Genomic DNA, 27095 nt, shown 5'->3' with positions numbered 1-27095 from the left:
ATTTTCCGCCATATTTCTATTTTCTTCCGTTTTTAATTTTTGCACATAATTACCACGTCCACTTTGCTTTCTTGGTTTTATGCGTGGTATTTGTTGTCTTTTCAGGTACTTATTGGTAGCTTTGCTAGCTCATCGAAACCTCCTAGCTCACGCTGGTTTGGGAGGTTTCTTTTTGCTGCGCTTAAAGTCTTGTGAGTTTCCGAGTTCTTACTTCATGCCTTATGTAGTTAATTTACGTAAATTCCCGTTTTCCTGTTATTTCATTATATGATTTTGCTGAGTTTCCGAGTTCTTACTTCATGCCTTATGTAGTTAATTTACGCAAATTCCCGTTTTCCTGTTATTTCATTATATGATTTTGCACAATGGGGACATTGTGCGATTTGGTTTGGGGAAGGGTTTTGCGTTGCATTTCATTTGCTTGCATTCACGTTTACATTTTTTGTCTTGCATTGTTGTTTATTTTCCCTTATATATACAGAAAATTCAAAAAAAAAATTGAAAAAATTTCAAAAAATTTCAAAAAAATGCACGTTTATTTTAGCATATAGGTCGAGTCGGAACGGTAGTATTTCAATTATGACATTGCATTTGCATCTGTTTATGCCTAAGCCTTGCTAATCGACATGTTATTAGTAGAATCAAATATGCATAGTCTACGAGTTTTTGTTAAATTATTTGCTAGACTTGAAACTTGAGTTTGATTTTTGGCAAACTACATCATTTTCTGAGATTTAGAGCCTGTAACTGGTGACATTCATGACCAGTTTATCTAGGACTGTGAGTAGTTCTCCTTATGAGACATGTTACCTAAATATGCATAAATATGAATTTGATCTGCTTAATACCTGTATGCATTCGGTTTGTGGTTAGTTGACACAAGTGGTAGAGGTTTTCCTTTATTCATTTTGCCCATAAGCTTCACACTGCCAAAAACAGCCTTTTTGTCCCATTACTACATCCTACATTTAGCATGCCCTTGTCAAGCTAGTAGTTTACGTTCTTGGGGTTGTTACTTCGTTTTTGGTGGCATATGCTCATTTTGAGATGAAGTTGGGAAGTTGGAAAAAGGAAAGAAACAAAAAATTGGAAAGAAAAAAAGAAGAGAAAAGAAAAATGATTCGAAAAAGAAAGAAAAAAGAGAGTAATGTACTGTAGACGTGGTCGATCGACTGACCATCCTGGTCGATCGACTGATGCCCGAGAAGGAAACGAAAAATCAATTTGCATAATTCAAAGTCTTTATTATATGGCGATTTTTACTCCCATGTTGCATTTGTATCTTATGGGGAGTTAGTTGATTGATTACTACGGGGATTGTGAATTTTATGCTTGCTAATAGCACTGGTTTCATCGAAGATTTTGAGAAAGAAGTTGGATATTGTCATATGGTTTTGTTAGGGTACTAGCTTGATCACCTGTACCTCCACGTTCCCATAAATGTTTTGCCTCTTCCTGCCCATTACCTCACATATCCCTTATCTACCTCGGCATGTGTCATGGTCATTTGTCTGGTTGGAATGCGTATGTACGGTTGTAGAGATCATTTTCATATTATATTTCAGGCATGTTCTTATAGGTCGTAGTTAGGTGAGAGTCACTACAAAGTAAATTCTTTCTATCTTTTACATATACTCACCTGTATTTATTGAGTGATTTGAGCGACCCGTGAGAGTCCATATTGATAAGTCTCTATCGTTGACGGTTCAGCAGTTTTTGACGACTTCATAACTCATTTGCATGATTCACATTTCTAATTATTGTTGGTTGTTGCATTAAATTGGTTTAGGCCTTACAGTTTGCATTTCGCTCTGAGATTGAACTCGTTCCATTAGGTTTTATGATTGAGTCTAGTTCTTGCTTGGGGAAAAGCAAGGGTTTGGTTTGGGGAAGTTTTATGCGTGTCTTAAATATGATGTTTTACACCCCATTTTACACGCATTTCAGAGCTCATTTGTGTAGTTTATGCTACTATTTGCCCCATTTCGTCTACTTTCGTATTTTTATGTAATATTGCAGATTTATGCGGAAATGAGTAGATATTGAGCTAAATCCGTCCCTGAGTACCTTGCATTGCATTTAACATGAAGTAGAGACTCGAGAGATGAACATGGTGTGCGTTTTGAAGCTTGAAAGACTAACTTTATGAAGAATTAAAAGCGGATTATCAGCTACTCTAGTCGATCGACTGGACCCTATAGTCGATCGACCAGAGCCCGACTTACAGGAACTCTTGTTCAGCATACCTCGATCGATGTTGCGCCTTGTGTGGTCGATCGACCATGCCGCTATTTCAGACGTGAATTAAAAGATCGAGAATAAGAAAGCCCAATGTATTGTAGGTTTAGGAATAAGTTGTTACGTTAGATTCCTATATAACGTAACCTGACATTAAGCTTTAGGTATTCAGTTTTCATTGAGCTTGCATCCAGTTTTAATTTATCATTAATTAGGGTTTGGTTTTCGAGTTGAATCATTCAATACAATTCCTTTCGTTCGTGCTTTTCTTCCTGCAATTCTTCTACTGGTATTCCTTTGTTCATTATTTCAGTTTTATTGCTTTATTTCGTTCGTAGCTAGAATTGATAGATTAGTCTCCCGAATCCATAATTATCGTTTTATGCTAATCTTTTGTTCCGTTAATTTAAGCATGAATTCAGTAGTTTATTTCGTTAATCTTGTTGTTGTTTTTACCAATATCATGAGTAGCTAAATACCTCGTGCTAGGATGTAGGGAATCTGTAGATTAGGCGGCAGTAGAATAGTACGACCTGAGTCAAGCCACGGTTGATCGACCGCACACCCTGGTCGATCGACTGGCCACGTGAGGTTTTGCTTCGTTTTAATTGATTTAAATTCTATATTTGACGAATCGAGTGCACGCGACTTGTTGAATGCTCAAGAAATGACCGACCTATTAGATCGAAAGATAGGGAAACTTGTTAGACTACCAATTAAAATGTCTAAACTATGGTAAGATCGAAAGATAGGTAAAGTTTAGATTTTTAGTCACTTTTCAGGATGAGAATCAGTACTAGTGATATTAGGGACCCGTAGGGAGATCGAAAGACGTTACTTGTTGAGAGTGGACCGACAGGACATCTTGTTTTCCCGCCTCATGTGTTTATTTCAGACCTACTTAGTATGCTGCTGCTGAAACTACAGTGAACCGATCATCTTAGTACTCCTTTTAAATTTGATTTTATACATTTCTTTAGTTTATTGCTCATTAGTTATAGACCAATTCAAACAACCCCCACAGTACATAATCGTTACCTTAGACTGAAATTAGACAACTAATAATTATATCTGCCTCTCTGTGGTTCGACCCTGCTACCGCTATCTATAGTTGTAGTTAGGAATTATAAATTTATCTTTGGTGCACAACGACGGGCATTAGCAGGCAAATTCGCCTATAAATGGGAAGGACCATACCAGGTTGATGGCGTTGTTGGCCATGGGGCGTACAGATTGATGACCACGGACGGTCAAATCATACACAAACCATGGAACACACTTCACCTGAAGAGGTATCACTTTTGATAACAAGTAGAGGTTAGTGTACAGATTTTTGTATCCAGAAACGCAAAAAAAAACGGTAGTAGGCATACTACCAATTTTGTTTCACTTCTTTTATTTACATTCCTTTGAACTTTAAAACTGCTACTGGAGTTGTGTGGTCTGTAGCTTCTTAGGACCACAATTGCTCTAGCACCCCATGAGATAGCATCAGGTACTTCACATCACTCTGATGGATTTTTCTAATTTCCAGGCTTCTTTGAACGCATCACTCTGCATTCTAACATCTATGGTACATTGAAAGTGTTGCTAGCAGGACTGTCAACTGTAAAACGCGGGGTGACAAGGCACATGGCACTCCAACATGCCTAACCTAATTCTCCAATAGGAGCACTCTCACCAGGCGGCTTGTGGAACATACAAAAGGGAGCCTGGCTGACAGCTTAAAGCTCTCTCAGCTACCCTGGATACCACCCACAAATGTAGCTCTCAAAAACCGAGTGCTCGCGCAATCAGGGCCCCAGCATGCATGCACAAAACATACGGAACGCAGGGTTCTCTGAGCTACCAAAATCCTGCAACGCTCCATTGGTCCTAGAATGACGATAAACTTGCCTAAGGTACGCCCCTGTTGGCTTTAAACGTAATGAACACACCTTGCGTCATGAACAAGGTTAAGTAGTCAAATTGCGGCATATGCCTAAATCAGTCATTGGACTGACACGGCAGCTAGCTGAGTCTAAATCAGCCTTCTCAGGCTGACACGACTGGTCTAAATCAACATAATAGGTTGACACGGCCACTTCCACCCAGATTGCGGCATATGCCTAAATCAGTCATTGGACTGACATTGCAGCTAGCTGAGTCTAAATCAGCCTTCTCAGGCTGACACGACTGGTCTAAATCAACCTCCTTGGTTGACACGGCCGCTACCAACTGAAGCCAACCAGTAGGCTGACACAACAGCTCCCTAAGCTAAGTACATAAAAGCTACAAGTTACGATATGAATAAAACTTGCCAAAACTAGGCAAGGGTCATTTCAAAAAAAAAAACCGCCAAACACGCCACTAAGGCAGGTATGTCCCTGTGTTCAGACAACCGCTACCATGGCGGGAAACACAAGGTAAACTGTCTAAAAATTCTTATAAATCTGCGCCACATACGGCCAGGCCACCTGTCAAAAAATATAAAGACTTAAAAGAAAGAACTTTTAACTAGAGGTCAGGTCAATGACCTCCCTCTCAGGCACCTCTCCTGCCTTCTCTTGCTGACCCTCCATTTCAGGTACAGGACCAGGTTGCACGCCCTCCGTGCCAGCAGCCTCTTGAACCTCCGCAGCAACAACAGCCTCATGAAAGGAACCAGCTTCCTCAGCAGCCGTCTGTTCCATTAGCGCACGGGAGTTCACCTCGCCAACCTCAGGCATCACCACGCTCAAATCAGGCTGAACAAGGTAGAGGGTCTGCATCTGCCTCTCTTCCTCCCCTATGCACTGCAGGGTTGGAGGCTCAGCAAGCGCAACATGCATCCCGCTGATCTTGCCCCGACAGGTAGCATAAGCAACAATGTTGGTGGCAAGGGAAATCAGCTCACTGATCTTTTCGTCAGAGCGCTTAAGGGCATCATAAAAGGTGCTGCATACCTCTTGAGTGCGTGCCAACTAGTCAACCTCCTCCTTCAACTTCTGCTTGCCTCCACTCAGCTCAGCCTTTAGCTCCACCACACGCTCCCTCGGGTCAGAGCGCTGCTGCTCCAAGTCAGTAATGGTCCCCAACAGCTCCTGATTCTTAGCGTTGGTAGCCCGGTTAGTGGTTTGCCCCACATTGATCATCCTCCTATTATAAAGGCCTAATTAGAAAGCCTGTTGGCAAAAAAGAAAGAGTTAGCATATTTGGCATGGAAAGATTCGGAACAGGCAGCAGAAGAGAAGTACTCACCATAAAAGCATTGTGCACATCATTCTCCGCCATCTCTTCAGGGGAGAATTCCATGAAAGTTTCCACCAGCGAAGGGAAAAGGATCTGGTCGATCTCAGGCCAGTATAGCACCTTGTCTATATTCCCAAAACCATCGGGAAAGTGGGCAATGATACCGTCGCTAGCAGTGGCAGCCGGACTCGCAGGAGAGATAGGAGGATGACAGGATAGAGGACTGACCTCCAGAGGCTCAGGGCGAACAGTGCTAGAATGGGTAGGAGGAGACTGAAACGAAGCAGCAGGGCCACTCCTCTTGAATGCAGAAGGCACGTTAGGGCTCCCAGCGGCCCTATTTCTCATAGCACTCTGAAGGATAGCCTCCAGAGGGTCAACCTTGGCACCTGTAATTCGCTAGACGTCAGGTGTCAGGAATGTCAAATAAAACAATAAGCGTACTAGTACAGGGGACCTATCAGAAGACATGCTGTGAGCTAATTGTTGGGGGTTGGAGGAGGAGGCAGGCGAAAAACCAGGTAGCAGATCAGGAAACTTCCTCTGAGAGAGAGTGATGCAGAACAATTTGTTGCGGGCAGACGCTGAATCACCCAGACGGATCAGGTTGCGGGGGCCTGCACAGAAGTAAAAAGTAAGCCGGTAAGCATTGGAGAAACAAAGAAGGCGCCAGAAGAGCTACTTACTCGAGGTTATGACCCAGTCTTCGAAAATATAGTCGACAAGAGGCTGAATGGAGGCCTTCCTCAGATAGAAGAATTCCTCAAACCATTTTTTATCCCTTGACTTCGACACATTTCTGAAGGGGGTCTCACCACGGCCGCGGAAGGAAAACTGGCCCTTACCTAGCGATCGAATCTCATACATGTGAGCCAGCTCACCAAGACTAATGGTGTTGCTCGTATTATGGCTAGCTGACAGAGAGTAGAGGAGAACTCTCCAAATATTGGCAGCAATTTGGGCCATGGCGAAGTTGTTGGTTCGAAGGAAATCTTGCATAAGTTTAGGGAAGGGGAATCGAAAACCGTATCTGAAGGGGTAAAGATAAAAGCAGACCCATCCTGCACGGATGGCATCCGCCTTTTGGCCGCGCTCAGGAGTGGCGATATGATGTGACTCATATTTGAGCACATTTAGCCCCCGAAGTAACCTTGTTCCTATGCTTTATAGTGCAGAATTGGGTCATTTACTATCTTTAGTTTCCCGTTTTGCATATTCTTTGAGGTTTTGTCTCCTTGGTAGGAAAGGATAATAAAGTGATGGCATCCAATGACCAAGCATAAAGGAGAAGACAATACTAGAAGGCCTATGTAGATAATAAAGTGAAATGGGCAATGATGAAAAGATCCTTGCATCCTCAACATGATCCTTGCGGATTGCTAAGGAGCAAAAAGAAGAGAAGCTGTCTGTCCCAGGATCCGAGCAGATTGTCCACAATCTGGGCATCTCTGAGAAGCAACATTCGAGCATCTTGTGCCCAGGACGAGCGTTCCACAGCAGCTCAAGCCGAGCGTCTCATCTGTGATCCGCTCGGATCACAAGGCAGTACAACCCGTGCCTCAACACCGTGCCTCAGCACGGGACGAGCATATTGACACGGGACCAGCAAAAGGGATATGCTCATTTCCTTCGAGAGGAGCATTTCCTCAACTTTTCTTAGGGACTTAATAGTCATTTAAGCCCTTAGTAACCCTAATCTTTGTACCTAATCTTTAGTATAAATACCCCTTTGTACTACCTAGATTAGGATGATCTTTTTATGCTCTCTTAAACAAGTTGTAATCATCCTTTAATCTAGTAGTAATCTTGTAATCAACTCTTAATCAAGTTTTAATACAATTCTCAATATTAATCTTTCCTTAATTTTTCTATTGTTCTTCATTTATTTTGGGTAATTAGAAGATTATTTGGGTTTATTTGGAGGATTGACAACCTTCCATCAATCATCAAGTACTTCTATTATTCTTTGCTTTATTATTTGGAATCATTTTCATAGGTATAATTCTCTCTTAATCTTATTTAATTATTGTTAATCACTCATTTATTCATCATGTTTTGCCTTGCTAGTATGATTGACAACCTTGTTAGCATGTTGAACTTGATAATGAGTGAGTAGTTTCCTTAACTAGGGTTAATGGGGAATTAAGGGAAACCAACATGGGGATTGATTCATTCTTAATCTAATATGTTTTCATAATTAATTTGCTTGCTTGTTGTGATTTCAACTTATGCGCATGTTATGTTTGATGAAATGCGAGCCTATGAATCTTTGCATTTTTTACCCATCACCTATCTTTTCAATGAGGCTTGTAAGCTTATACACCAACTCGAACCTCATTAGACCATGCATATAGTTGAATAGGAAGGATTAAGTCGATTTGTAGGTGTTGTACAATCTAATCGATTTGGCTCAGGGACCCAAACCTTCTTAGGGATTGTAAGGTTATACACCAACTCGATCCCATCACAACAATAATTGCTTGCTATATAATTGAGAACATGTTTGTATGATCAACTCCCATGAATCCCCTATGAACCCATGACACCCTAGTGCTTTTAATCAATTGTTTACATCTGCATTCTATTTACCTTGCTTTGTTTTTATTGTTGATTAGTTTTAGTTGATCTCGTACCTCAACCCCAATTTGTGACACCCTAAGACATGACCATTTACAATTGAAAATCCTACATCAATACTCGTCCCTTGGGATCCGACCTTTACTTGCCTCTTTGCTAAGAGTAGTTTGTGAAGTTATAAATATTTTTTTGGTTGGTAGCTTTTGACGACGAGTTTTATACCGGACCATGATACCAACCCCGTCGCCGAGCCCCAGCATTTCTTTGATTACGGGGATGTCAACGATGGTCTGGGAAGAGTTGCAGTCGTAGGGGTGAACAAAGAGATTACGGGATGGAAAGGTAGGGTCCAGGTTTAGGTCGGCCGGAATGGAGGTTGAGGCGGTGTGGCGAGTCTTGCCCATAATTAAAGAAAGGAGGGAAGAAAGATTAAAAAAATGAGGAAGTACCTGATGAAGCACAACTACGGTGGAAATGGCGGAAATCCGGCGAAAGAGTAAGGAGAAGAAGAAGGGTTTAAGAGAGAGAATAAGGGTTTTAAATTTTGAAGTAAATGAGAGAGGTAGGTGAAGTGGTTAGGATTATAAAGGAAGAAGGGAAGGTGGAGTCCGGGAAACGAGGAGAAAGAATAGGGGCTGATGCGTATATTTTATATAGGGTTTTTACCTCATTTTTACACACATTTCTGTACTATTTACGTGGCATCCAGCTACAAATACCCCCGATTAGTCTACTTTGGTTCGTTTTGTGTAAATTGCAGGTATGGATCGAAAAGAAGATAATCAAGCCTAAACTCGTCCCATTTGCATGCATATATGGAAAACAAGGAACCAGAGCTTGGAATCTGTCACTTGAAGACGCGTAAGCTGGTTTCGGAAGGTGTCTAGTGCCTAATCGTGCTGAAATAGCTCGATCGACTACTTTTCCAGTCGATCGGATGCTTCATATAAATAAGATTACACGATCGAGTAGTTATGGTACTCGATCGAGAAGGCAATACAAGGAGTTACTCGATCGAGCGCTTTATTTCCACTCGATCGAAGGGTTTGTCGCTTAGTTGCTCGATCGAGTGGTTTATTTCCACTCGATCGAGTGGTTTGGCCTGTAATAGAGTTTTTCCGCCTAATTTCGTATGGGCTTTTGTAATTAGACTATGGATTAGGTTTAAGGGGGAGATTTTCGTATGCTACTAAATAGAGTAGACTACGTAACTCTTCCTCATGGATTCACTTCTACTTTATCTTTCTCTACTGCTTCTTCACTTTACCTTACTTCTACTCTTTTCTACTCGGATTCAAATTTGTAATTGGTATTATTTCTCCTTTTTATTTCTTATTCGCAATTATCATTTTGTTTCTACCTTTCTCTCATTGTTTTCATTATTGTTTTATTTGATCCGTCTATTTTTATTACTATGTTCGATTCTCGTTATCTATATGTTATTGTTGTTGATTCGATAGTAATGTGTAGCTAATTCCCTCTTGCTAAGACTAGGGAATCCATGATTATGAAGGAATAGCAACTGCCATATTAGGTTTTGTGCTTGTGTGGTCTCTGTTGTTAATCGTTGCATTTAACTGTTTCTGTCTAATTGAGTCGACGCAATTTGTCATTTTATCATAGTAAACCTTGACCTAGTCCGGAAGGTTTGAATGGGCGAGACTTATAGCGAACATTAGGGCACCATAGTGAGGGCGGAAGCTAAGCTATTTGTGCTTTAGGGCGAATTGAGACCAGAAGGAGATATTCACTCCTCCTCATACCATACTTGCATTGACCTGAGACTTAGATTGCTTGACTGAATGATCATGGTGAACCGACTGTCTTAGCTGTTCTCTCCATATTTTCTTAATCTTTATTCTCTTACTTTTTCTCTCTTTCTTAGTCTTTTTAGTTTAAAACAATCAAATACAACCCCCCAATTTGGTTACCGTGACGAACTTAAGCAAAGCTGACATCTTCCCATCTCCCTGTGGAGATCGACCCGACTTCCCCAGCTATATTAGTTAGAGCCAGTTGGTTATTTTTGATAGGTATATGACTGCCCTGTCAAATTTTGGCGCCGTTGCCGGGGAGGTGGCGCAATTTGGTTGCTTTATTTAAGTTTGTCTCTCGTCTCAAGGAATTTATTCCTTGAGACTGATCTCATTTTTGCGAAGTTTTTCATTAGTTTTGCAGGTTACCTATTCTATAAGAGAACACACCTGCTTGCTTTGTAAACTCTATTTGTCAGGATGCCGAATATAGCCAGCCATTCAGAGCCTAATGTGGATTCCCTTCCAAAAGGTTTCTTACTACCCACTACTGAGTCAGGAACCTTTGGAATCCACCCATCCTATATACAGCTGGTCGAGAGAAATCTCTTCAGGGGGACACCTGAAGAAGATCCGTGCAGGCATATAGAGCTATTTACGGAGTATTGCTCTACCATTCCTCTTGTTGCTGGGGTGACACATGACAAGGTGAAGGGAGTTCTCTTTCCCTTTTCTTTAGCTGATGACGCCCGGGAATGGTTGAGGGATTTAGATAGGTAAGCAGCCGGTGTAACCGACTGGAGTTCTCTTGCTTTGGCCTTTTACAGGCGATATTTCCCACCGCAGCGCACTAATGCTTTGAGAGCTCAGATTACTTCTTTTGAGCAATTCCCTACCGAAGACTTGGATGGGGCTTGGACTAGGTTCAAGAGGCTTGTCCGTTCTGTGCCTCATCACGGTTTCAAGCGTTGGTTCTGATGCGTGTCTAAAATATGACGTTTCGCACTCTATTCTACACGCATTTCAGAGCTCAGATGTGCAATATATGCCTATATTTCCCTATTTTCTTCTACTTTCGTGTTTTTGTACTTTATTGCAGAAATGTGAAGAATTCAACGGGAAATCAAGCCAAATCCGTCCCCGAGTGACCTGCATTGCATATGACGTAAAGGAATTACTTAAGGAACGAGCTTGGTGCGCGATCCAAGGCCCAAAAAGACAAGTCCACAAGTTAAAAGAAGTCAAGTAGCAGCTCGCCGATCGATCGACCAGCCTTGTCGATCGATCGACCAATGCTCGGTTCCGAAGCTCTTGTTTTTGAGGAGCGATCGATCGACCAGCCTTTTCATCGATCGATTGGATTTCTATTTCAGACGAGAATTAGATGACCGTGAATCTTGAAGCCCGTGAAGTCTAGGTTTAGGAAATAAGTTGTTGCGTTGATTGCTATATAACGTAACAGAGATCATCAAGTTTTTATCTAAGTTTTACATCACAATACAGTGCTTTGAGTTTTAGTTTTATTTCGAGTAGCTAGGGTTTGGGATAATCGATTGTAGCATTGGAATTCTGCCCTTGTTCTTGATCCTTCCTCTGAAATTCTCGGTATTCATTCTGCCCTAATTCCATTTATTGTTTCGCTTTTCGTCATTAGTATTAGGATTGCTAGATTAGTGCCCAAAGCCAATCATTGTTATTGTTATTTGCTATCTATTTCAAATCATGAATTCAGTACCCTATTATCTTAGTTGTATTATTGTTTTTACCTTTATCATGAGTAGCTAAATCTGTAGTGCTAGGATGTAGGGGAATTGTAGCATAGGCGGCATTAGATTGAACACGGACTGAACCCGCGTGTCAGTCGATCGACTGATCTTGGTGGTCGATCGACTGACCTTGTAAGGTTATCCTTCGTTTTAATTGTTCTTAATCTTGTATTTAGCAAATCGAATGCACGCGACCAGTTAAATACCTATTTTGTGACCGACCCATTAGATCGAAAGATAGGGAAGGTTATTTGACCGTCAATTAAATCGACTAAAGTGTGCTAAGATCGAAAGATAGGTATAGTTTAGACCATTAGTCACTTTTCAGGACGGAAGTCGAGTATTAGTGATGATGAGGGACCTATAGCGAGATCGAGAGATGCTATATGTTAGGAGTGGACCGAGAGGACCTCTTATTTCCGCCTTACCCTGTGATTGATTCAGACCGACTTAGTTTTTTGCCGAAGCTATAATGACCCGACCATCCTAGTACCCTTCTTTTATCTGTTTAAATCGTATTTTTAGTTTATTTTCTTTCTATTGTTATTAGCTATAGACCAATTCAAATCAACCCCCATAATAGTTACCTCAGACTGAACATAGATCAACTAAAGTTTACAAGTGCCTCCTTGTGGTTCGACCCTGTTACCACTAGCCTAGGTTAGTCTTAATAGGAGATTATAAATTTTATCTTTGGTACTCACAACGACGGGTATCAGGTTCCTTTGCACCCAATTTTACGACGGGTTATATCGAAACCAGAGAGCTATTCTTGATAGTGTAGCTAAGGGGAGATTCACTAAAAACGTGGAAGATGATCAAGGGTGGCATCTTATTGAGGAGATGGCCATTCATGTCGCCGAATATGGAAATCCCCGAGGTAGTGGGCAAGTTAACGAGTTGGTAGAAGCTGTAGTGGAAAGTCCTAGCAAAAGTCTAGGTAATGTGGAGATTACGGACGCTATGGGTGAGAGTGCACAGGTTTGTTCAATTACTGAGCATGTGGAGTTATGCGGTAGATGTGGCATGGAAGGGCATGACCCTATTGATTGTCTAGCGAGCATAGAGCGCGTCCTTGCTTATCATAAATAAAAGCAAGGAGTTCCCTTTTCTCAATTATATGAAGAAATGAAAAATGTTTCTACTCCTTCTACGCCAGCGCCGCAGCCGGTCTCTCTTTCAACGAACGAGGAAATTGCCGAACTGAAATCTTTGATGTTAAACTTAACACAACAGTTTGGGGAGAAATGTAGCAAGAATGAAACTGTTATCGTGGAGTTAAGAGAACAAGTAGCGCAATTGACACTCGCGAAAGACCAAGCTAACCATCCACCGACATGCGACCCAGTTAATGCAACGAATCTCCGAAGTGGCCTTGCTCATGAGGGGCCAAAAATAACAGAATACGGCGTTGTGACAGCTGATAATACCCCGGAAGATGATTTGGACGAGTTTCTGGCCGAAATCCTTACTGCGTGTTGTCCAGGCACTCGATCGAGTGAAATTTCTACTCGATCGAGTGAAATTGTCCATTCAGGTACGCGATCGAGTGATAACCTTACTCGATCGAGAGATGTCCAAATTATAGATGGTCGATCGAGTGAAAATTTTCCTCGATCGAGTGAAATAAATGGTCGATCGAGTAAGGCTGAATTAGGAGAGCTCGATCGAGTAGCTCAAACAGCTCGATCGAGTGAAAATCAAGAGAAAACGACTCGATCGAGTGAGGAAAGTACTCGATCAAGTGCCAGAACCAGCAGAGACCCTATTTTGATATCTAATTATTCTACCGTGTCATCTTCCCCTGTTGTGAAGACGTCACGCACTGATAAAGGTAAAGAGAAAGTCGCGGGTCCACTCATTGCTACCAGAGTACCCTTTCCAAGTCGTCTGAATGACCCGAAGGTCGAGCGACAGTACGGTAAGTTTGTGGACGTTGTGAAGAACCTCCAGGTAACTGTCCCTTTTACCGAACTTGTTACCCAGGTACCTACTTACGCCAAATTCATGAAAGATATTATGACGCGTAAGAGAGAGCTAAGTGAATTTGAGACCGTTTCATTTATGGAAGAGTCTAGTAATTTACTTTTAAATAAGGCTCGACCTAAAATGAAAGACCCTGGTAGCTTTTCTATTACCTGTGTTATAGGCAATGTGGTTATTGATAAGGCTCTTTGTGATTTAGGAGCCAGCGTTAGTGTCATGCCCCTATCTATCTACAAGAAATTGAATATGGGTCATCTTAAATTGACAAATATTACCCAACAGATGGCTGATAGATATGTTAGGAGACCTCTGGGTGTCTTAGAGGACGTGCCTGTGAAAATAGGCAAGTTCTTTATACCAGTAGACTTCATTGTTTTAGATATAGGTGAGGACACCCGGACCCCAATTATATTAGGAAGACCGTTCCTTTGTACAGCTGGGGCCATTATTGATATCAAACAAGGGCGTTTGACTCTTGCAGTAGGGGATGACGCGATTACCTTCAGTCAGCCTAGCACCTTAGCTCGGCCAATGATAGAGGATACATGTTATTCAGTTGAAATTATTGACGAGTCTATTTATGACTTCTGGTCGGGTTCTTTTATGAAGGACCCACTAGAAGCTCTTATGCTTTTGGATGAGTGTCCAGATAACCCAGACGACGATGATGCTATATTGGATTTTCTTATAGAAGATTTAGATGAGCGTGAACTCACCGACGCTGAGGGAGAGTGATGCGTGTCTTTTATATGATGTTTTACATCCCATTTTACACGCATTTCAGATGAGCTCATTTGTGTAGTTTAAGCTGCCATTTACCCTATTTTCGTGTTTTTGTACATTATTGCAGAAATGTGAAGAATTCAACGGAAATTGAGCTAAATCCGTCCCCGAGTATCCTGCATTGCATTTTGACGTGAAGTATTTACCTAAGGAACGAGCTTAGTGCGCATTTCAAGGCCCAAAAGACAAATCCACGAGATCATAGAAGTCAAGTACCAGCTAGAGCAGTCGATCGACCACTACCTTTAGTCGATCGACCAACTCACGGGCTCAGAAGCTACTGTACACTGCTAGTCAGTCGATCGACCGCCCTGCTTAGTCGATCGACTACACCGCTACTCAGACGAGAATTAAAAGATTGAGGAACTTGAAGCCCATTGTGTTTAGGTTTTAATAATAAGTGTTACGTATATTTGTTATATAACGTAACCTAGTTGAGAGATACAATCATCAAAGTTATCATTCAGAAATTTACCTAGTTTTACATTCAGTTTAGTTTATCAATAATTAGGGTTCGGAAATATTGTTTTGCAAAGGATTTTCGTTCGAGCTTTTAATCATTCCTCTGCAATTTCGGTATTCCTTCTGTTCTATTTCAGTTTATCTTTATCGCATTGATAGTATAGAAGTTGCTAGTTAGTTTCCCGAAACCGTAATTACCGCTTTATGTTAATTGTTTGTTCAACTGTTTTAAGCATGAATTTAGTAATCTATATCATCAATATTATTATTATTTTCATCATAGTTATGAGTAGCTAAATTGCTTGTGCTAGGATGTAGGGGAATTATAGTGTAGGCGGCGTAGAATTGTGCGGACTGAATCGCGTGTCAGTCGATCGACTGACATACTTGATCGATCGACTGACCTCGTGGGGTTTTACTATCGTTTTAATTGTTTTAATTCTTTATTTGACGAATCGAGTCCACACGACTAGTTGAATGTTTAGGATATGACTGACCCATTAGATCGAGAGATAGGGACAGTTGTTAGATCACCAATTAAAATAACTAAACAATGCTGAGATCGAAAGATGGGTAAAGTTTAGATTATAAATCACTTTTCAGGACGAGAGTCAGTATTAGTGATATTAGGGACTTATAGCGAGATCGAAAGATGCTATCTGTTAAGAGTGGACCGAGAGGACCTCTTATTTCCAGCCTCATGTGTTTGATTTAGACCGACTTAGTTTGCTGCCGCCGAAACTATAGTGAACCGACCATCCTAGTACCCCCTCTTTTATCTGTTTTATCCGTTTATTTAGTTTATTGTCTTTTATTGCTGTTAGTAAAGACCAAATCAATTAAACCCCCACTTTCGTTACCTTAGACTAAATTAGACAATTAGAAATTACATTCGCCTCCTTGTGGTTCGACCCTGTTACCACTATCCAGGTTAGTTTTAAAAGGAAATTATAAATCTTATTTTTGGTACTCACAACGACGGGTATCAGAGAGCAAGTGGAACAGATGATCAGTACCCTTTTCTCCATTGAGGTAAAGGTGCCTGAGCGTAAGCCTCTTCCCTCTCATCTAAAATATGTAATATTAGACGATACTGAGCAATATCCAGTCATTGTTAGTGCTAAGCTTGATAATGATCAGCTAACTTCTTTATTAGCTGTACTTAAGAAAAAACAGGAAAAGATTGGGTTATTCTTTGGACGATATCAAGGGGATTAGTCCCGATATTTGTATGCACAGGATATAGCTGGAGGAAGATCACAAACCTTGCAGACAAGGCCAGCGCCGGCTGAACCAGAAGATGCAAGATGTTGTGATGGCTGAGGTAATGAAGCTGCTCGACGCAGGTATTATCTATTCTGTTGGTCATTCTAAGTGGATGAGTCCAGTGCAGGTGGTCCCGAAGAAAGGAGGGACTACCGTGGTTAGGAATGACAAAAATGAGTTAATACCCACTCGAGTAGTGACTGATTGGCGGATGTGTATAGATTACAGACAACTGAATGCCGCCACCAAGAAAGATCACTTTCCCCTTCCTTTTATTGATCAAATGGTAGAAAGGTTAGCTTCTCATAAGTTTTTCTGCTATTTAGACGGGTATTCAGGGTTCTTTCAGATCCCTATTCACCCAGACGATCAAGCTAAGACTACTTTTACTTATCCTCAAAGCGTGTTTGCTTATCGCAGGATGCCTTTTGGTTTATGTAATGCCCCTGCCACCTTCCAAAGGTGCATGATGGGGATATTTTCAGAGTATATTGAGTCTATTATGGAAGTTTTCATGGACAATTTCAGTGTTTATGAAAGTGATTTTTCTAACTGTCTGTCTAACCTTGATAAAGTGTTGCAGCGCTGCATTGAGGTTAATCTCGTGCTTAATTAGGAGAAGTGCCATTTCATGGTCAACGAGGGAGTTTTCTAAGGGCACTTAGTTTCTGATAGGGGAATAGAAGTTGATAAAGAAAAAGTGGAAGTGATTCAGCAATTACCACCTCCTGTTAATGTTAAGGGGGTGAGGAGTTTCCTTGGCCACGCCAGCTTCTATCGCCGGTTTATCAAGGATTTCTCAAAAATTGCTAAACCACTTACACAGCTGCTACTTAAGGATGCCCCTTTTGTGTTTACTGATGAGTGTCTTTCTACTTTTAACAGGTTAAAGCAGGCTTTAGTCTCTGCGCCGATCATACAGCCTCCCGACTGGGACTTGCCGTTTGAGATAATGTGTGATGCCAGTGACTATGTACTAGGAACGGTGCTAGGCCAACGGAAAGACAAAGCTTTAAATGCAATCTACTATGCGAGCCGAACTCTGGATGAGGCTCAAGTGAAGTACACCACCACTGAAAAAGAGCTGCTAGATGTAGTTTATGCCTTAGAGAAATTTCGTTCTTATTTGATTGGGTTAGAAGTTACTGTTTTTACTGACCATGCAGCTTTGAGGCATCTCCTTGCTAAGAAGGAGGCTAAACCACGGCTATTGAGATGGATACTCCTTCTTCAAGAGTTTGATTTGTAGATTAAAGATAAGAAAGGAGCTGAGAACGTTGTAGATGATCATCTGTCGCGACTGTCGCGACAAGAAGGGGAAGTATCTTTACCTATTGATGAGTCTTTTCCTGATGATTCTTTATTTGCTGTATTATCGTCTATTGTTAACCAAGAGCCTTGGTATGCAGATATAGCTAAATACGTTGTCAGTGGCAAGCTGCCGCCTGACCTTTCTCATCAGCAGAGGAAGCGTTTTCTGTATAACGATAAGCAGTATTTTTGGGACGATCCTTATTTATTTAAGGAATGTGCAGACGGTCTCTACAGACGGTGTATTCCGCAGTGGGAGACCAAAGTAGTCCTGGAAGGCTGTCACTCCTCTTCCTATGGTGGTCACCACGGTCCATCGCGCACCGTGTTTAAGGTACTTGATCTGGTTTTTCTTGGCCTTCTTTGTTTTTCGATGCTAAGTCTTTTGTTTCAGCTTGTGATGCCTGCCAACGATCAGGGAACATTTCAAAGAGACATGAGATTCCACAAAATGGTATCTTAGAGGTTGAGGTTTTCGATGTCTGGGGCATTGATTTCCAAGGACCGTTCCCGTCTAGTAAAGGTAACAGGTACATTTTAGTAGCTGTAGATTATGTGTCGAAGTGGGTTGAGGCAATTGCCTCACCTCATTATGATGCCAAGACCGTGATAAAAATGTTTAAAAAGGTCATATTTCCCTGATTTGGTATCCCTAGGGTCGTCATTAGTGATGGGGGAATGCACTTTAAAGAAAAGAAACTAACTTCCATTCTTTCTAAGGTTGGTGTTCAACACCGGCGTGGTTTGGGGTATCATCCCCAAACTAGTGGTCAGGTTGAGGTCTCTAATCGCAAGCTGAAAGAGATCTTGTCTAAGATAGTTTCTAAATCACGGAAGGATTGTAGTCTTAAATTAGAAGACACATTATAGGCCTACAGAACTGCCTTTAAGACACCAATTGGTGCATCACCTTATAGGTTAGTTTATGGGAAATCATGTCATTTACCAGTTGAGTTGGAATGTAAGGCTTGGTGGGCAATTCGTGAGCATAACTTTGATCCTAAGTTGTGTGGTCAGAATTGTCTTTTGCAGCTAGATGAGTTGGAAGAATTTAGGCTTAATGCCTATGATAGCTCGCGCATTTATAAGGAAAAGACGAAGAGATGGCATGACAAAAGAATTTTACCTCGGGAATTTCATGTTGGGCAAAAGGTGCTGCTGTTTAATGCCCGACTGCGATTATTTCCTGGCAAGCTGAAGTCCAGGTGGAGCGGTCCTTATACGGTGACAGCTGTTACAAAATTTGGATCCGTTGAGCTAGAAAGCCCCGAGCAAAATCGGTTCAAGGTGAATGGGCAGTATGTGAAGCACTATCACGAGGCAAATGAAGCAGACAATCGTGTTGAAGTCCTGTACTTCGACGAGCTTGACGCGCCAATTAATTGATGCCAGAAAAGTCGTGCGGGACCTCTTAAACCTGCGCTCTCCGCGAGGCAACCCGGACTGTTTTGTTGTATTTTTGTTGAACTATTTCTTTGCCTTTAGCTTTTTGTTGAACTTTAGACACAAAACTATGCTTTCTCTACTTTCCCTATGCTTCTTATACGTATTTTGCAGGTACAATCACTCGATCGAGTTGTTTTTCTACTCGATCGAGCACATTTGAGATGATATTCCCTCGATCGAGTAGTTTATTTACTCGATCGACAAGCTGTAATTCCACGATCACTCGATCGAGTGATTATTTCATTCGATCTAGTTCTTCTGATACCAAATCACTCGATCGACCTGTTCTAGGTCACTCGATCGAGTAGTTTCGTCTTCCAACCATTACTTTTCGTCTGTTGAGCTACTATTTGACTTCCTTTGACCGCCCATGTTCATGGTCGGTTTGGGGAGATCCCCTCTTCACGACGTTTTGTAAGTTTTCCGACTCCAGTCATCCTTTTCTCCTCAGTTTGCATTTTTTTCCCTATTTTTGGTACAATGAGGGCATTGTACGGTTTGGTTTGGGGAGGTATGCATCCATATTTGTGTCTGCATGTTTTCTTGCATTTTCGTTTGCACGTTTATTTATTTTCGCATGCATTGTCGTTTTAATTTAAAAATCACATAAATTCAAAATCACATAAATTTCAAAAAAATTCACGTTTAATTTGAGTCGGAACGTTTGAACTTTGATGCTACATTGAATCTCTACCTTAGCCCTGCATTTTCTTGACATTTAGTTGGCATGATATTGTGCATGATCTATGAGTTTTTGTTTCCCTCTTATCTGAACGAATAGATTTGACTCACATATCGGCAACCTACATTACATTCTGAGGTTAGAGCTTTATAAACTGGTGACATTCATGACCGGTTTCATTTAGGATGTGACTAGTACTCTCTGTAAGGCATGTAACATCAATTTGCATAAGCATGAGTCTAGTCTTCTTAATACCTGTATGCATTCAGTCTGTGGATGGTGACACATGTTAGGAGAGGCAGTTCCCTTTTATTTCATTCTACCCATGAACCCCACATAGCCAAATTGCCTTTTTGTCCTATTAGTTACAATCTATAATTTTTCCTACCCTAGCCGAGCTAGTGATGAGTAGTTGTCTGGAATGCTTTACTGTAGTTTGGTTATTTTTATCTGATTTCAGAAGTTGGTGGAAGAATAGAAGGGAATGAAAAGAAAAAAAATGAAAAAAATGAAAAGAAAAAGATTGGAAATATGAAAAAAAAAAAAAATCATGTGCAGAGAAATGAGAAATTGTATGGATGATATTAACTCCCATGTTTTACTTATATTTTATGGGGAGTTGACAAGTTTATGGCGTATTGTGAGTTGAGTGCATTGAATTTGCACCGTTTTATTTTGTTATATCGAGTACGAAGTTGGGATGCAGTTCAATATTTGGATTCGTTGTTGCTAGCCTGGCTATTAACTCCACATATGTAAATTCATCTTAGCCCCTTCTTACCCATTACCTCACTTACCCAAATGTAAGTCATCGGTGTGTATCTTGGTCATTAGTATGGTTGGAATGCGTATGTACGGTTGTAGAGACTTTATTCATGTTAACTGTATGCATGTTCTTATAGGTCGAGTTAGGTGAGTGTCTTTACTTCTTTCTATCTTTCACATATATACTCACCTCGTACCTAAATTTGAGTGATGAGCGACCCGTGAGAGTCCGATACTACTGAGTCTTGCAAGGTCGACGGTTCAGTAAGTTTGAAACATTGATTTAATTCGTTTACACTTATCATTTGCCACTTTGTTAGTTGTTGCATTAAACTGGTTTTGGTGGGTGATTTGTAGTTGATACGTTGGTCCCGTTCCACTGTTTATTCTTAGTTGCATTCATAGTTTGCTTGGGGACAAGCAAAGGTTTGGTTTGGGGAGATTTGATGCGTGTATTTTATATAAGGTTTTTACCTCATTTTTACACGCATTTCTGTACTATTTACGTGGCATCCAGCTATAAATACCCCCGATTAGTCTACTTTGGTTCGTTTTGTGTAAATTGCAGGTATGGATCGAAAAGAAGATAATCAAGCCTAAACTCGTCCCATTTGCATGCATATATGGAGAACAAGGAACCGGAGCTTGGAATCTGTCACTTGAAGACGCGTAAGCTGGTTTCGGAAGGTGTCTAGTGCCTAATCGTGCTGAAATAGCTCGATCGACTACTTTTCCAGTCAATCGAATGCTTTATATAAAGAAGATTACACGATCGAGTAGTTATAGTACTCGATCGAGAAGGCAATACAAGGAGTTACTCGATCGAGCGCTTTATTTCCACTCGATCGAAGGGTTTGTCGCTTAGTTGCTCGATCGAGTGGTTTATTTCCACTCGATCGAGTGGTTTGGCCTGTAATAGAGTTTTTCCGCCTAATTTCGTATGGGCTTTTGTAATTAGGCTATGGATTAGGTTTAAGGGGGAGATTTTCGTATGCTACTAGATAGAGTAGACTGCGTAACTCTTCCTCATGGATTCACTTCTACTTTATCTTTCTCTACTGCTTCTTCACTTTACCTTACTTCTACTCTTTTCTACTTGGATTCAAATTTGTAATTGGTATTATTTCTCCTTTTTATTTCTTAATCGCAATTATCATTTTGTTTCTACCTTTCTCTCATTGTTTTCATTATTGTTTTATTTGATCCGTCTGTTTTTATTACTATGTTCGATTCTCGTTATCTATATGTTATTGTTGTTGATTCGGTAGTAATGTGTAGCTAATTCCCTCTTGCTAAGACTAGGGAATCCATGATTATGAAGGAATAGCAACTGCCATATTAGATTTTGTGCTTGTGTGGTCTCTATTGTTAATCGTTGCATTTAACTGTTTCTGTCTAATTGAGTCGACGCAATTAGTCATTTTATCATAGTAAACTTTGACCTAGACCGGAAGGTTGGAATGGGCGAGACTTGTAGCGAACATTAGGGCACCGTAGTGAGGGCGGAAGCTAAGCTATTTGTGCTTTAGGGCGAATTGAGACCGGAAGGAGATATTCACTGCTCCTCATACCATACTCGCATTGACCTGAGACTTAGATTGCTTGACTGAATGATCATGGTGAACCGACTGTCTTAGTTGTTCTCTCCATATTTGCTTAATCTTTATTCTCTTGCTTTTCCTCTCTTTCTTAGTCTTTTTAGTTTAAAACAATCAAATACAACCCCCCAATTTGGTTACCGTGACGAACTTAAGCAAAGCTGACATCTTCCCATCTCCCTGTGGAGATTGACCCGACTTCCCTAGCTATATTAGTTAGAGCCAGTTGGTTATTTTTGATAGGTATACGACTGCCCTGTCAGGGGCAATGATGAGTGTTTGGGAAGTTGTGCAAAAGACGGCGCGGGATTTGAAATTAGTAATTCCTTATTCGACGCATCGATACGTATCTCACAAGGAATTAAGGACAAACTGTTTGGGCCAAATTCTGCATATTGGCCTAATGGAAAAATAAGTCCATCAAGACTTATTTAGCAAATTGGGCCGAGTAACTTGGTAATCATAAAGGGCCCGTGAACAGAGGAAGCCAGGGAGATCTCAAGGAGATTTTAGGGAGATCGGGGAGAATATAACACAAGGCACTGTTTATGGAAAGAAGCACGGTAGGACCAAGATTCCTTGCCGTCTAAGGAATAGGGTTCGATTAGGGTTTATACTCTATAAATAGCCAAGGAGATGGAGAAGAAAAGATCATTCAAGAACTACCATACAAACACAACACGTTGTGCTAGCTAGATTATCGTGTCATCTCCCTTGTACTCATTCTCATATTAAAAGTTAGTGTAATCATTGGAAGGGTATCGTCCCTTCCCGCGGTCGTTTCCCACATTGGGTTTTCCGCGTCACCAAATCTCTTGTGTCAATCTTTATTTACATCTTTAATTTCCATACTTAGCATTAACGTAAACGATTCAGTCAACATACAACGAATAAGACCACAATAACCTTATTTAACCTAATTCGGTAGAAAAATACCAAAACAACAAGGTTCGTCACGAACCGATGAACCTTCACAATCACAAACCCACTCAAGCAAGAAATGTCACTCAATCACTACTATCTAATAATTTGTTTATACCACAACACTTCAATACTCACATCCTTAACAAACCATTCATAGCTAATTGATATCATACATACATTGCGTAGAGAATTTAAGTCAGATAAGTACTTAATATTGGTCCATGTATATTGGTCTATGTATCATTTGTAAGATTGTGATAGTATCACTGATTAACTTCATATATCAAATCCATGTATTCTTAATTAACCGAAACAACCACTATAAACCATTCAAATATATCTCTATTTTATTTGGTTCATCCAAAGATGTCTAGGGTTATGAGTTATCTGGTTGGTGAGTACCAAAATGCTTTTGTTGCCGGTCGGCATATTGGGGATAACGTACTTCTTGCCCATGAAGCAATTCAGAATATTAATAAGCACTCTTCTGGGGCCTGCGGGAGATTTGCTTTTAAAGCGGATATGAGTAAGGCTTATGATCGTATTCGATGGGATTTTTTACATCGTACTCTTATTTGTTTCGGGTTTCCTAATGGTTTAATTAAGCTTATTATGAGTGTCGTCACAACGGTTTCGTATGAGGTTTTGGTTAATGGTGCCCCTTTGAAGCAATTTCAGCCTAGTTGCGGCTTACGTCAGGGGGATCCACTTTCGCCGTATCTATTTATCTTATGTATGGAAATATTGTCTCATAATGTTCTTAAAATTTGAAGCCAATAGGTCTATTTATGGTATTAAGTTATCAAGAAATGCGCCCTCTCTTTCACATTTATTATTTGCGGATGATTCTATTTTCTTTCTTCAAGATAAAGAGGAGGCTTACAGTAAGCTTAAACAGATCTTGGCTTATTTCTGTTCTGCCTCGGGTCAGATTATGAATGAGTCTAAATCTGGTATTCTTTTCAGTCCAAGCACCACGATGCGCTCCGTGCGGGAAGGTCTGAGGGTTTTACATATTTCAGAAAATAAGGGTATTGGTCGATATTTGGGTATCAGTACTGAGTTTGGTTCGTCTAAAAAGGAGATTTTCAATGCGCTAATTGAAAAGGTGCGACGTCGTATTTCGTCTTGGAATGCTATCTTTCTATCACCTGCGGGAAGGTTGACTTTGATCTCTTCTGTTTTGTCTACTTTATCGAATTATGTCCTATCGGTGTTTAAAATACCGGTAAGTGTGGCTAATAAGATTAACTCCTTATTGTCACATTTTTGGTGGGCTGGAACGAGGTTAAGGTCTACGATCCATTGGTGTAGTAAGAACTTTATTAGTCTTCCTAAGTCGGAAGGTGGCCTTGGAATTCGAAATATTCAGTGTATGAATCAGGCGCTGTTTGGTAAGTTAGCTTGGAAAGTCCTGTCTATGAAAGACTCTTTGGTAAGTCGAGTTTTTTACGACAAGCTTATTTGCAATGACGATCTCGTGATGCCTGGGTCTTTAAAGTCTTGCTCGTATCAATCTTGGGGTTGCAAGAGTTTATCTTTTGGAATGGAGTTGCTTTTGGCACACGTGGGTTGGAAACCTGGTGTCAATTCAAAGCTGCGTATATGGAATTGTGGATGGGTTAGTGGTGAGGTACCGCCTCAAACGACGAGATTGGCATTTCCGCCGCCTGACTCTATGTTGTGTTTTACGGTTAAGGATCTCCTCACTCCTTCATTGTGCTGGAATCATGAGCTTATCTTTGATTTGTTTGAACCCGAGTGGGCTCGTCGGATTTGTGCCATGCCTATTTGTAATACTGATGTTGATGATTATGTCTACTGGAAGCTTACTTCTTCGGGGATCTATTCGGTCAAGAGCGGTTATGCGGTCTGTCTTGCTTCTTATCTACGTATTCATAGTTCGACTAAGGATGAGAGTAGAATTGATGCCTCTACTAAGGTTTTTTGTAAAAAACGATTATGGCGCTTACCAGGGCCGCAGGTTTGGAAGATTCTTGTTTGGCGAATTTTGACGGATTCACTTTCGGTGGGAGCTGAATTTGCTAAACGGAATCTCATCAATGGGTCGGTGTGTCCTTGGTGTGGTGAGGATGGTATGGTGGGGACTTTAGAGCATCTTTTTAGGGATTGTTTTTTGGTTAAGTGTCTCTGGGCATGTTCCTCGATTGGTATTTCTACTGAATTTTCTACGTCGGTTCGGCTACGTGATTTGATTAAAAATTGGATAAATTATTTCTACACAAAGGAGGATTCTTCTAATACCGTCATTCGGTTCCTTTCTGTTCTGTGGAGTCTATGGCGCAACAGGAATGAAATTGTGTTTTCAGGAAAGTCCTTTTCGTCTGAGTACTTTTTTGCATCTCTTTCGAACACGACTAATGTGGCTTTGGAAGCGGAGTCACGGATTGCTTCTAATGTCTCGGCTTTGGGGGCTGTCTGCTACGATCCGTTGGATACTTTGCGGACTGAGATTAGTAATCATTTTCCGTTCTTTTTGGTGGGAGATAAGGGGACTTGTGCTCCTTATCGAGTTAAAGTTGATGCGAGTTGGGTAAGCTCTTTACATGCTTCTGCAGGTTGGATTGTCTATGCTCCTAATGGGGATTGTTATGGGACTTTTGCCATAAGTTTTGATGCTGAATCTGCATTACAAGCTGAAGCGATCGGCATTAGGGAAGTTTTGAGATGGGCTGTTAGAAGTAATTTGCTTCACTTGGACTTATCCTCTGATTGTCTTCAACTTCTTCTTCAGCTTGCTAGAGTGGAGTCGCTGCATCACTTGGTCAAGGGGATTCTGCTTGATATTGAGTCGGACCTCTTGTTGTTTCATTGTATTTGCTTTAGTTTTGTACCACGACGTCTTAATAAGGTTGCCCATAACCTAGCTCGGGCTAAATTGGGATTGTAGTATATTATTTTTACAGCTGCCAACAAAAAAAAAAAAAAAAAATCCAAACCTTGTATCTCGCTCCCTTTTAAATACTTTCATATAGACATTTTACCACATGATGCGTTTAAATTCCACGACATTAACATGAATTTGAACTCCATGATCGAGTTGAGATATAGCCTTTACACCTTTACAGTGTCTTTATATAAGCCCTCTTTTGATCTACTCACTCTTAATCCGCAATCATTATTTCCTTTGGAAATTCTTGTTTATAAATATATAATCCTTCACCAAATCCTTTTTAAGGAAGAATAGTTTGAATCCTCAACTTATTCCTTTAAGGGGGTGTTTGGTTCAACTCATAAAGATATGAGGTATGGGTTTGGAATGAGCCAAACCCATACCAAGTGTTTGTTTGGCAAAAATAGAGGTTTCATACCCATACCTCAAACCCATGAGGTATGGGTTTCTCATACCCAAGGGGAGAGATGGGTATGAGATTGATACCCATGAGTATCAAGTAAAAAAACGAAAAAAACATGAAAAAAACTTAAATAGAACATTTTAAATGAAATTTTTTTTACATTTATTTGATCAACTCTTCATTTTCATGATTTTTTAATATCAAAAATAAATATTTTTAATGTTGTATTTTAGATTTTTTTAACTTTCATGAAGTTCGATCTCATTCCACCCAAAATTGAAACAAACACATGGTATGAGGAATCAAGTTCCAAACCCATACCACCCGGGTATGATTCCTGATTCCAAACCCATACCCACGCGTGAACCAAACACCCCCTAACTCTTAGTAACCAACCTCTGATCAAATCCCAAATTACCGCTGTGAAACATGTCCCAATTTTCACACCTTGGTGTTTTAATCTAAGCTTTGTTGTAACCATCAGTCCTCATCTTACTTTCTCTTTTGAAATTCTCATATTATTAACTATTATTTAAATTTTCCTTGTACCACCTGGGATACAATATTTCTTGTACCACCAAATCCCCGGATAATTCCCCATACTAAGGGTTGTTTGGTTAATCAAGGAACTTTAATTTTTCTAGAACAATGCAATTCATGGGAATTAAGTTCCCTCATTCAATTCAGGTGAATTTCGGAAAAGTGTTTGGTTGCTTATGTAAGAATTAAATTCCACAGGAACTTCCAATGACCAAGGGGGAGTAGGTAAGCAACTTCCCACATCATGTAGGCATTGCAAGTTCCTGGAAAGTTCTAATTCCTACATTTTGTAAAATTTATGGTAACCAAACAACCCATCGTTTTCAAAATCATGGGATTTTCCAATGCCTATGTTTTCTAAGTAGCAACCAAACGACCCCGTACTCTACCATAAGTTGTCATTACGACATCAAGTTCGAGTTTATCTTTCATAATTCTCATTAGGATTTGGATTAGCCTAAATTTAGCAC

At 40.5% G+C, this 27095-nt stretch overlaps 1 protein-coding gene across 1 annotated transcript; it reads left to right on the top strand.

Annotated features, from left to right (window-relative positions):
* Positions 1–23134: 23134 nt before the first annotated feature.
* On the top strand, positions 23135–25679 carry LOC141627561 (uncharacterized). Its single transcript, XM_074440799.1, has 2 exons — positions 23135–23423; positions 23542–25679. Exons 1-2 carry the CDS (start codon positions 23135–23137, stop codon positions 25677–25679), a joined length of 2427 nt encoding a protein of 808 aa, XP_074296900.1.
* The last annotated feature ends 1416 nt before the right edge of the window (positions 25680–27095 follow it).

This window comes from Silene latifolia, chromosome Y, assembly GCF_048544455.1.
Source record: "Silene latifolia isolate original U9 population chromosome Y, ASM4854445v1, whole genome shotgun sequence".
NCBI classification, from domain to species: Eukaryota; Viridiplantae; Streptophyta; class Magnoliopsida; order Caryophyllales; family Caryophyllaceae; genus Silene; species Silene latifolia.
This window is presented reverse-complemented; position numbering and strand designations above follow the sequence as displayed.